The sequence below is a fragment of the Antennarius striatus genome, chromosome 9 (assembly GCF_040054535.1).
Source record: "Antennarius striatus isolate MH-2024 chromosome 9, ASM4005453v1, whole genome shotgun sequence".
Taxonomy (NCBI): domain Eukaryota; kingdom Metazoa; phylum Chordata; class Actinopteri; order Lophiiformes; family Antennariidae; genus Antennarius; species Antennarius striatus.
Genome location: NC_090784.1, coordinates 7,858,921 through 7,871,205, shown reverse-complemented (window position 1 = coordinate 7,871,205; position 12,285 = coordinate 7,858,921). Strand labels below are relative to the sequence as shown.

The following is a 12,285-nucleotide window of genomic DNA, read 5'->3' as shown; positions in this document are numbered from 1 at the left end:
TTTTTTTTTTTTAGGAGTTTGTTTGGTTAGAGTAGGAGGTGCCTGAACCCGGTCTGTTGCACAATCCCCTTCATAAGATAGAACAAAATGTGACCTGTTATGTTGTTTGCATGAGTGCCTAAATAAACATAATTATTGTCAACAATAATCGATGGATACCCTCTCCATGTTCTCCACCTTGCTACTATCTTGTCTCTCCTCATCATTACCACCATTACATCCACTGCCCCCCCAGCATCACCGGGGCGGCAGTGGCTCAGTGGTAGAGTGGGCGGTAGAGCGGATGGTCCAATGTTCCGAGATCGGCGGTTCGATTCCCGGTCTCACCCAAAAACATCCGGAGTGTGAGCTGACAGTGGGAAGTGTCAGCTCACCTCCCGAGCACTGCCGAGGTGCCCTTGAGCAAGGCGTCATCCCCTTTATAAGTTGCTTATTAGGGCGCACCACAAAGGAGCTGCCCGCCACTCCACCTCCCCTGCACCTGCATGCCCACAGGCCCATCGTGTGTGTGTGTGTGTGTGTTACGGGCCTATAAACACTATGTAGATGCATGTAAACTAATACAGTGATACCTCTGTACTCGACCGCCTCTATACTCGACCAAATCGGTGCTCGACCAAAAAATTCTAGTAGAAAATGTATCGGACCCCGAACAGATTTTCGGTACTCGACGAGCCGAGTCGACCCGAACGCGCTCCTCGGCTGCGCTCCTCGGCCAGCGGGTAAGTGTCAGTTCGACTCAGACCGCCAGCGGAGTAACACGTACGCAAATTACGTACGCAAATTACGTACGCAAAGACGTACGGAAATTATAGCAAAATATGAAAGTGGTGTACGAGCCATTTCCACTATCTTGAAGCAGAAGCAACTGACAATGGACAGGTTCCTTCTTAAAGAAAAGAGGAAGGCTACTGCCCAGCCAGATTCACCTCCACGGAAGAGAGAGAGAAGGGAGAGAACCCCTGGAGGCGCGTTACCTAGCGTCATCATGGAATTGATTCCCCTTCCATGATGACGCTAGTGCCATCAACCGCTCTTAAAACGTAAAGTAAATTATACAAAATGGTTTATAATGCTTTATCTTTATCATGTACTGCTTGTGCACATTTACGTCTTCATTGTTGTTTAGATACACGTTCTTATAATATTTTAGGTATTATTCTAAATGGTAAGAACGGATTAAAATACTTTCCATTATTTCTTATGGGAAAATTGGTTTCGGTGGTCGAACAAATCGGTGCTCAACCACCACCTCAGAACGGATTATGGTCGAGTACAGAGGTATCACTGTAATCTGTATGTAGAGTGTATGTAGCTGCTTAGCTGCCATCTCACATCTTCCACGTTCCACATGCTGTCATGATTGGAGTCCAATTCAGAGGCCAGCGGTAATTAATTCCCCCCCCGGAAAATTAAGACTCCACTCTTAATGAAAATGTAAAAAAAGCAAATGTTTCTATGTGAAAATAACAAAATTATGTATTTTCTGATCTATGTAGGACCATAAAGTCAATTTAACCCTGAATCAAAAGCTGAAACACTTGAAAACATGAATGAATGAATGAATCATCTGCTTTACTCTCCAGTTTTCTTAGTTGAAGAGATTCCAAGTTTTAAGATAACAGATCAACACCATGTATGTAGTGTGAGTAATGCAAATCAACCCACTCAAACAGGAAAGAATGAGGCTAACAAAGGTCATTCATTTGTATTGGAGTTGTCTGGGTTAAATATCAGAGTACCAGGGTGTTCTGCCATCTCTGCTGCTCTGCTGCCATCTCATATCTTCCACGTTCCACATGCTGGCATTATTGGAGTCCAATTCAGAGGTCAGTGGCAATTTTGCTAGACACACAAAAATGAACTTTAACTTGTGAGAGATTTCATGGCATGTATTCAGGTCAGAGTGTTCACTCTCGGTTTAAACGCACATTTTTATTTTAATGAGAGGTCACCTTTACCACAGGCCTTCCTTACAGACGATAAACCTGTATTGACCTCATTTTTATTGAATATTCAAACATCAAGTTTAGCCAAATTTTAACATCTTTAACATTTAGCTTAAAGGGGAAAGGCCATCTCCATATCAGTGCTTGGTTTGTCCATTCCAGGAATAGAAACTTGGCAGTGCAAGCTGGTGAACTGTGCGAATGAGGACCCAGCTCTTCTGCAGAAGCTCATTGTAAGGTGATTAAAGACAGTCTGCTGCCAGCTCCAAGGGTGTGTGAAAGCTAACTGAGAGCTCTGAAGAAGACCTACTGTTAATTTACATAACACAAAGATTATGTACAATCTGGAAGAAAGTTGGACATGCACACCTGATACAAGACTTTATCTCCTGCTGTCAGCTCACACTCCCAAGGGTGTGAGCGGGAATCGAACCACCGATGGCTGGGCGATGTCTGGTCTTCAATATGTCTGCTCTACCGCTGAACCACTGCTGCACCCGGAATCCTGTGAAAATGACACACGAGTAGCACTTGCCAAAGTGAAGCCACGCATATCTGAACTGGTCTCTCAATCTCAACAGCAGAAGTCACACTGATTTGCAGGTAGGTCATTTCATGTCAGTTCATGCACTGTCTTGGTTTTGTTCTTTGAAAAAGGTGACATTAATCCACACTTCATTAAATACACTAGTAAAACATATACTTATGTCTTAAATTTGAAAAAAAAACAACAACAAACTTCTTTGGTAAAAAAAAAAAAAATCCACTAAAGAAGGGTTCGGTGAGTGAGCATATGAAACAGGCAGGGTTCGGTACCTCCAACAAGGTTAAGAACCACTGCTGTAGATGAAGTTGATGCCTTTTAAATGAGCCATGGAGGACATCTATTGGTGATTCGACGTATTGCAGGAAATCACCAGAGAAAAACATCAATTACAGCAGCTGTCCCCAACCTCTTTAGCTCCACGGACCGGTTTCATCTTAGACAATATTTTCACGGACCGGTCTTCTTTTGCTCCAAAACGTTAATGACGCCAGGACAGCTGTAGTCTAATAAATCACCCACAGTGGTTTTATGTAAAATGCAGACATCAACAGACAATAAACAACCTTTTTTTTCATAAATTAATAATCAACATCAAACGAAACAATTGTAAGAAATAATTATATTAAAAACTCGATTGAAGTGACTACACTGATGAGGTTTATTTTGAAATACAGCGACTAACAATCAATGCATTCAACGTAGGAGAAATACTGATCATTTCCAATAAAAGGGTGAGCAAGTCAATCAAGTAATCAAGTTTACAAAGACAGGAGATTGGAAATGGAAACAGGGTTTGCGATACTTTTTGGGCGATCTCAAGATAATCTGCCTTGACTTTAATCCATAATCCAGAACACTGGAGCGGTTGTGGGCGCTTAATTTAGGGGTAACCTGTCACGTGACGGTACCTGTCAAACGGGACAGACGCACCCATTCGTCTGTGTGTCATTCCGCACAGACGTCACTTTTCAAAATAAAACATCTTTAGTCTGGTGTCAATTAAAAATAAAGAAAGTCAAACCTTCTGTGCCGCCCGGTATTTAATGTGCCGCGATCAAGTACCGGGTCGCGACCTGGTGGTTGGGGACCACTGACATAGATGGATGTAGCAGAGAATCGGGTAATTTTTCAAAGTAAAACGCCTTCCAGACTCTGAAATAAATAAAACAGAAGTAATGTAGCACACTTCTGGATGCCATCAGCCAATAGAATGTACGTACTGTATCACGTGACTACCTACACAAAATCCACAATGAGGTGAAGTTGTGTGTGTTGATGCACAGATGTGCCTGGGATTGCTGTTCTTCTACATTGCCATGCTGGACATATGGAGCTACCACTGTAGATTTCTGATTGCATGTGAATTACCATTGGTACTTAGATGTAAGAGCTGGAAGAAAGACAGCAGAGAACAGACACCGTGGTAATATGGACACCGTGGTTAAGCAAAAGCCATCAGGAAATGGAACAACCCTTTGCCTCTGAAAAATATTATTGACTGAATTTGCAGCGGGTACGCTGGAGCAGTGAGTAGTGTTGGCCTTTGAAACAGCACTTCAAACCACGCCCCAGATGCGGTATGGTTTTTGTTTTCCTGAACCACTGCTCCAAGGCCTGCTTCAGACATGGAAAAGCCACATGACTGATAACGTTTGAACCAGTCAACTGGTTCATTCACCAGGTGAACCAGTTTAGTGATTCGGATCAGTGGGTGGGGATTTGAAACTCTGGCGGGTCCCAGATGTGTTCAAATGGATGAAACAACTTATCAGGTCAATGTCAATTTGATTAGCATTCGGATTGTTTAAGAATATAAATGTACTCGAACAAAAAAGGATGGAAACCAAGTCAGTTCTGAGATTAAAGTCAGAATTCTGACTTTTATCTCAGAATATAGACCTTGTTTTTTCCATTGGCCCTAATCCTCTTATGTAAATCATGGACACAAATACATACCTCTAAATTTATATTACATATACTGTATATGCATGAACATGTTATAATTTACATCTCTTATTGCTTTATTGAAACATGCAAGAATCAATAATCATGAATCGATTTCTACAGTAGAGCAAGCAAGAATTACCATCCATCCATCCATTTCCTACCACTGTGTCCGCTGTAATGTGTCATGGGGAGATGGAGCCTATCCCAGCTGGCATAGGGCGTAAGGCGGGGGACACTCTGGGCACGATGCCAGTGCGCCACTGAGCAAGAATTATTATATTAAATTAAATTAAATTAAATTATATTCGGTTTTACTCAAAAACGTATACAAAACAAGAAACCACAAAGTGCTGCTTTCTGGGGTCATCGACCGTTGTGTGGCTGCAGTACAGCCACCTTGCCAGCAGAGGACGTCCACGTTCTCAATGAATGTAAATGAATGATGCTTCCAGTAATAGACCCATTTTGAACACAATTGTCAAAAAGGATTCAAAGCCTCACAAATCCTCATTTGGACATCACTACAGGTTTGCACTGTTGTGATGCAAATAATGACTAGTGAGATTACACACTCATTTAGGCATAATCCATTTGCTCGACAGAGATCTCTGTAACGGCACTATTTGCGAGGCATCGTGTTTTCTACTGTATGCAGTGATGAGCAGATGACGCTTCGTGGGGTTCGTGGCAAATTGTCCTATGTTCTGTTGGCATTTCGTGTAATATCGAAATCTGGTGGAGTTCAATCATCACACATGACCAGGAGTGTGATGATTGAATTGTGTTGATAAATTAAAAAGAAAAAAATAATTGAAGTGTGTATATATTCCAGTTTGAATAAAAAAATAAAATGATTATGACATTCTTCATGGCATCAGTTCTAACAGGAAAACATTGTCATGTGAGTACAGTATGTCACTGCCTGTGGGTCTGAGAGGACTGTAATTACATCCCGCTTCAAATCAGTGACGTATTATAATTGTCAGTGTTTGTGTGTTTGTTCATTTGTTCATCCACCAAATATCTTTAAAACCGTTGCAGATAGAAAGATGAAGCAAACACATTACTCGAGCAGCAAAGGGGGTGAAAGTGAGATGATGACCTTGACCTTGAGAAAAGTAGGTCATGGTCAAATTCCAACTAATGTACACTCAGGAACAGGATAAGACGAGGGAGAAGGCCAGTGTGAATAAGACCCCTATGCACTAGCTTTGATCTATGGTCTTACTCACACTCGCCTTCTCTATATATGCTAGTCTATGCACTAGTCAGGTACTACTTTCAGGGTACCCTGACCTACCCTGAAAGTAGGTCAGGGTAAGTGTGGGATGTTGCAGTCTCTGACTGCCTTGGTTCTAGTTTCATCTGTGCTGTGTGTCGTGCATATATGGCACATTTGACAGTAAAGTTGATTATGACTATGACAATTGCAGAAATTAAACACAGCTGTTTCACAAATACTAGAGTCGACTGCTAACTTAAACCACCAAGTGTCACATAAAGCTTATACTTTTTGTATTGGATTGCATGACGACAGGGCAGACACTGCACAGGTATTCATTTTTCTGCAAGGAGTAGAAAAAACATTTTGCATTACACAGGAGCTGCTTTATCTAAGATGTCTAAAGGGAACAACAACGGGATATAAAAGAAGTGGAAGATAGTAAACAATTAGAACTTATCGAGATGCAGCGTGATGATGCTCTGAAGGCGTAGCATCATCAAATTTTGTCCCCAACTGACTTCTACGAGAGACTGGAAAAAAACATGTTCCCTCGGACGTGATGACAAACAAAAAGAATGACGAGTGTCAACATATTTGTGAGTAAACCTTTTCTCTATTAACTCTGCACAAAAGCAGATTGAGAATCAAAATGGATGACAGCAATCTCTGTGATGGACTTTGCATCTTAACCACTAAACTGACACCAGACCTGCCTTCCTTAAGTACAAAGCACAGCACCACGGCTTTTACTTCAGGTGTTTGTAATACCAGCAATATCATATTCATTAAATTTACCCTCTTGTCCTCTTTATGCAGGACTGTGAAGGAGGCATTCTTCATCCTGTCTAAGAACAAATATGCTATTTTGAGTATGTGCTGTTAACCCTTTTGCAAAAAAAAAAGATGAAGAAAAAACTTTTAATAGAAAGTTGTGATGGATGTTATTTTCTTTTTTTTATTCAACCATATAGAGTTATAAGGCATAATTACCTACATTTGATTGATTTTATTCACATTACATCTAAGAGTGGACCAACCCTTCATATATATCTTTCTGTATATTACCCTCAATTAATCATTACAAAAAACAAGTGCTTCTGAAAAAAGCCGGCATTTTGGACAGGTTTGGGTGCGTGAAAGGGATGTATGTATGTACTGTATCTATGTATGTATGGATGAATGGATGGATGAGTAATGATTACTATTTAGTTGTTTTTATATGTTGATACAGTGTATTTGTTTTGATATTTTTGCATGTTTTCTTTTTTATTTTCTTAATTTCAATAAGATGATGAGGAATGATCTTGAATACAAATATGTGCTGCATCAAATAATAGTTCAGAAAGTTTATTATACAGATTTCTCTAATCATAAAATATGCAACAATTTGTATACTGTATATATGTATGCATTAGATCAAACAGTTATTTGTTGCTAAAGATGTGCAAATACTTCATTAAAGTTTTATTCAAGTTGATTAATTTGTTTTAATGAGTATAGGTAGGTCATTTTTAAAAATGCTATTTAATGTCATCAATTTCCCTCAGGAGAGCTGTCCCCCAGTGAGCTGCGATGGCAGTAATTCTATTGTACTGTTGATGCCCACTCAACTTCACCAGCTCCCCATCGCTGAATTCAGGGTACATATTAAATGATATCTGCAACACAAATAGCAAAATGTTATATATGGCCATAAGTAAAAATTGTGCAATTTGCAGGAATCATTCAAACCATTAATACCTTATTTGGCTGGCCGACTATCAGGAAGCGTCCCCGTGAGGTTACAAATATCAGCTGATAAATAATAGTGGATTGGTATTTGCCAGAAACCTGGATTATAAGAGAATATTAATGTAGATTCTTCACAGACAAGAAATTAATTTTGTCCCACCAAATACAGACTGATTTACTGTATAATGAAACATTTGCATGTTGTGTATTAATTAAAAAACAAGAGTATTTTAGCATTTATTGATTTTCCTGACCTGTGTGATGACCTCATTCTCAAATAGCTTCATTTCAGTTTCAAAGTGAGTTTTGTAGCCTATAACTTCATCCCAGATGTGATTGAAACTGAGCTGGAAACTATAAGGAAACACAAAAAAGAGAGGAAACACTTGTGAGCAAAGGAAGGTCTACCAGGACACGAAGACACCAAATCAATGATGAATGATCAGAGAAGAAAAATTAGACCAAATAAATCATGTGAAAACAATCCTAACAAATCTAACAATTTAAGGCAATAAGCAGTAACATTTTATTATCCATTGGACATAATCAAACATATGTTCCAGCTATTTTTTCTGAAGCAAGAGCTACTAATTGAATAGATAGCAGCAACTCATGTCTATACTGTCTGATTCAAACAGACTCTAAGTAACTCATAAACAAGATGAGATGAGATGAGATGAGAGACTCACCCAGTAATGTACGAGTGAGGCGCCTCCCAGACCCTGATCGCTGTGATCCTTCCTTCTCCACTTGTTGCATATGATTCTCCATTCCCAGACCCAACAGATTCAGAGAAGGAGTTATAGATGTAAAGAGCTGGAGAGGTCAAACACATAATATGAAGGACATGGGTGAGCTACCATCCCAGGAATCATCTTGCCTTCAACTTTAATCTATGAAGACCTGAATGCATGCTAGGTGTTTTTAAAATAAATTAATAAACTTCTTACGTTTTGACAGGCAGCCAACAAAGAGCACCGTGAAGACCAGGAAAGAATACATTTTTGAAGTCATTCAGAGTCAACACTACAATCAGAAACAAAGTCATTAATCATCATTACTAACTTGATCATTTAGTCCTAATTATCAACAGCTCTGTAATGTTCCCCCGATACAACAACAAACTCACAATTTTTCTTTATAGATGCAGAAACTCACCTCAACTCACAGTCACCTGCAGACAGGATTTCCTGAGACCAGCTTGAGTCTTGATTAGTGGACTGACTGAATTACCACCTTTATATACACCTTCCTTCTTCCTCATTTGCCTCCCAACATTCCTACATCTGACGTCAGTCAGTACCACACCTGCTGCTGTCTTTTTTTTGGCTAAATGTTTCACTGTTCTGGTAATTTCCCAATGACGACGGAAGTGGATATAATTTTGAAGTTTGTGTTTGTCTTGGCATTCTAAAATGGCATACAGTTCAATTATGAGAAGGGAAAGTCCTTGAAGATTAAGTTTCAAGAAACTGTGCAAATGAGACTCTTATTGTACATGTTTAGTGGCATTAAACTGTGTAGAAACTCTGAATATATTCCTAATCCTTCTTTGCCATGCAATATCTTTGTCCGGCAGAAAAAGAAGGGCTTCAGCTCTTACGTATTCATGAGCAACACAGTTTAGTTGTGTTCACTAATGAAAGGTTGCTGTAAAATGTTTCCTTTTTCAAGTTTTTTAGTATATTTTGCACGTACATGTCCACACAAATTTAGTTTTTTACAGTTGTCATGAGATTAAAAAAATTTACACAGTAACACACTACATGCAAGAGTAATAACTAAGAATAAAACTTTCTTTTGTGTAAAGGCATCCAAAGATGTCGTCATCAGTTCATAGTAATTTTAGCCCTGCAAACTTTTCAACATAAGAATAATTTGTGATGTGAGTTTTACAAGCTAGCGCACAATGAGGCTAAAATTAGTAAAAACACGTGCTCAGTGAATGAAACTTTGAGTAATAAACCAATTTTCAACACAGTTGTTAAAAAGGGTTTAAAGCCTCACAAATCCTCTTTTAGACATCACTACAAGTTTGATACCTACTGGGATCTTTCTGTGCAGTTTGAATGTTCCCCCTGCATCTCCAGCTGCTCGGCTTCCTTCCACCTCCGAAAAAATAGGCAACTTGAATTGGCGAATTGGTCACACCAGACTGACTGTAGGTGTAGTTGGAACGAATGGGAGCATCACTGCTCCCATCATATGTGAGTCAAACATATATTACTCATTCATATGTTGACAAGCCCAAATACAGTACTTATTAATGTTAGTCAAAGTTTATTTTGTAACACATTTTACTTAAGGTGTTAACCATACCAGCAATAACTTATTTACATAACTTAAATTTACCCCCTTGTTGTGTTATAATCCCTCTTTATACAGGACTGTGCGGGGGCTCTTTATCCTGTCTTAGAACCCATTTGTTATTTTGAGAATGTGCTGTTAACCCTTTTGCAACGAAGTTAAGGAAAATCCTTCAATGAAAAGTTGTGATGTAGGCTTTTTTCTTTTTTATTCAAGAATATAGAATTATCAGGAATAATTTCCCTACACTTGACTGATTTTATTCATGGTAAATCTAATAGAGGACCAACCCTACAATTTTTTTTTCTGTATATGGTCCCCAGTTAATCAATTAAAACAAGTGCTTCTGAAAAAAAACGAATTTAGCCAGGTTTGGGCGTGTCAAAGGGATGTATGTATGTACTATATGTATGTATGTATGGATGGATGGGTGATTGATGATTATTATTTAGTTGATTTCATGTTTTTTATGTAGGTTGATATGTTTTTTGAATACTGTATTTTTGCATGTTTTCTTTTTCATTTGCTTAATTTTAATAAGATGATGTGGAATGAACTTGAACACAAAAATATGCTGCATCAAATAATAGTTCAGAAAGTTTATTATGCAGATTTCTCCAATCATTAAAATTAGCATTTTCCCGTTGGCTAAATAGGATCCAACAGAGATTTGTTGCTAAAGATGTGCAAATTCTTGAATTTTTATTTAAGCTGATTCATTATTTTTAGTGAGTATATACTGCATAGGTGTCATTTATTAAATATGCTCTTTAATGTCGTCAATTTGCTTCAAGACGGCCGTCCCCCAGTGAGCTGCGATGGCAGTAATTCTATTGTACTGTCGATGCCCACTCAACTTCACCAGCTCCCCATCGCTGAATTCAGGGTACATATTAAATGATATCTGTAACACAAATAGCAAAATGTTATATATGTCCATAAGTAAAAATTGTGCAATTTGCAGGAATCATTCAAACCATTAATACCTTATTTGGCTGGCCGACTATCAGGAAGCGTCCCCGTGAGGTTACAAATATCAGCTGATAAATAACAGTGGATTGGTATTTGCCAGAAACCTGGATTATAAGAGAATATTAATGTAGATTCTTCACAGACAGAAACTGTGTTTTGTCCAATCAAATACAGACTGATTTACTGTATAATGAAGCATTTGCATGTTGTGTATTAATTAAAAAACAAGAGTATTTTAGCATTTATTGATTTTCCTGACCTGTGTGATGACCTCATTCTCAAATAGCTTCATTTCAGTTTCAAAGTGAGTTTTGTAACCTATAACTTCATCCCAGATGTGATTGAAACTGAGCTGGAAACTATAAGGAAACACAAAAAAGAGAGGAAACACTTGTGAGCAAAGGAAGGTCTACCAGGACATGAGGACATTAAATCAATGATGAATGATCAGAGAAGAAACATTAGACCAAATAAATCATGTGAAAACAATCCTACATTAGGACAAATCTAAGACAGCAGTGATTAAAAATCGAACTATTTGAGGCAATAAGCAGAAATATTTAATTATACATTGGACATAATCAAACATATGTTCCAGCTATTTTTTCTGAAGCAAGAGCTACTAATTGAGTAGAGCAGCAACCTGTGTCTACACTGTCAAACAGGCCCTAAGTAACTCATAAACAAGATGAGATGAGATGAGATGAGATGAGAGACTCACCCAGTAACGTATGCGTGAGGCGCCTCCCAGACCCTGATCGCTGTGATCCTTCCTTCTCCACTTGTTGCATATGATTCTCCATTCCCAGACCCAACAGATTCAGAGAAGGAGTTATAGATGTAAAGAGCTGGAGAGGTCAAACACATAATATGAAGGACATGGGTGAGCTACCATCCCAGGAATCATCTTGCCTTCAACTTTAATCTATGAAGACCTGAATGCATGCTAGGTGTTTTTAAAATAAATTGATAAACTTCTTACGTTTTGACAGGCAGCCAACAAAGAGCACCGTGAAGACCAGGAAAGAATACATTTTTGAAGTCATTCAGAGTCAACACTACAATCAGAAACAAAGTCATTAAGCATCGTTACTAACTTGATCATTTAGTCCTAATGATAAACAGCTCTGTAATGTTCCCCCGATACAACAACACACTGTCACAATTTTTCTTTATAGATGCAGAAACTCACCTCAACTCACAGTCGCTTGCAGGATTTCCTGAGACCAGCTTGAGTCTTGATTAGTGGACAGACTGAAATACCACCTTTTTATAAGGTATATGCATGTCCACACCTTCTTTCTTCCTCATTTGCCTCCCGACATTCCTCCATGCTGTTTCTCACAACATTCAGTACCACGCCTGCTGCTATCTTTTTTTTTTGTAATTCTGGTAAATTCAAGATGATGAAGGAAGTGGACATGATTTTTTGAAGCTTTTGTTTGTACTGACATTTAAAAATGCAAACAGTTCACTTCTGAGAAAGGATCGGCTGATAATGAGGCCCAGTCTGAACAGAGCCAGATCACATTTGGGCACTTGCTAAAAACAATGTGAACAGTCAGCCCTAAAAATTGGACATGGAAGGAAATCTGATTGGTATCCGA

General features: G+C 38.7%; 2 protein-coding genes and 1 long non-coding RNA gene across 3 annotated transcripts; all 3 read right to left on the bottom strand.

Annotated features, from left to right (window-relative positions):
• Window positions 1–1,693: 1,693 nt before the first annotated feature.
• LOC137602114 (uncharacterized) lies at window positions 1,694–2,590 on the bottom strand. The gene is made up of 2 exons (XR_011037130.1): window positions 2,319–2,590; window positions 1,694–1,845 (listed from the first exon to the last, which is right to left on the bottom strand). It is a non-coding gene; the product is annotated as an uncharacterized lncRNA (long non-coding RNA).
• A 4,409-nt stretch (window positions 2,591–6,999) lies between these two features.
• Window positions 7,000–8,634, bottom strand: LOC137601817 (zymogen granule membrane protein 16-like). The gene is made up of 6 exons (XM_068324244.1): window positions 8,558–8,634; window positions 8,350–8,425; window positions 8,089–8,215; window positions 7,654–7,753; window positions 7,409–7,498; window positions 7,000–7,326 (listed from the first exon to the last, which is right to left on the bottom strand). The coding sequence occupies exons 2-6, from the start codon at window positions 8,411–8,413 to the stop codon at window positions 7,189–7,191; spliced, it is 519 nt and encodes a 172-aa protein (XP_068180345.1). The 5' UTR covers window positions 8,414–8,425; window positions 8,558–8,634; the 3' UTR covers window positions 7,000–7,188.
• A 1,656-nt stretch (window positions 8,635–10,290) lies between these two features.
• Window positions 10,291–11,954, bottom strand: LOC137601877 (zymogen granule membrane protein 16-like). The gene is made up of 6 exons (XM_068324332.1): window positions 11,871–11,954; window positions 11,661–11,736; window positions 11,400–11,526; window positions 10,938–11,037; window positions 10,693–10,782; window positions 10,291–10,610 (listed from the first exon to the last, which is right to left on the bottom strand). The coding sequence occupies exons 2-6, from the start codon at window positions 11,722–11,724 to the stop codon at window positions 10,464–10,466; spliced, it is 528 nt and encodes a 175-aa protein (XP_068180433.1). The 5' UTR covers window positions 11,725–11,736; window positions 11,871–11,954; the 3' UTR covers window positions 10,291–10,463.
• Between the last annotated feature and the right edge of the window lie 331 nt (window positions 11,955–12,285).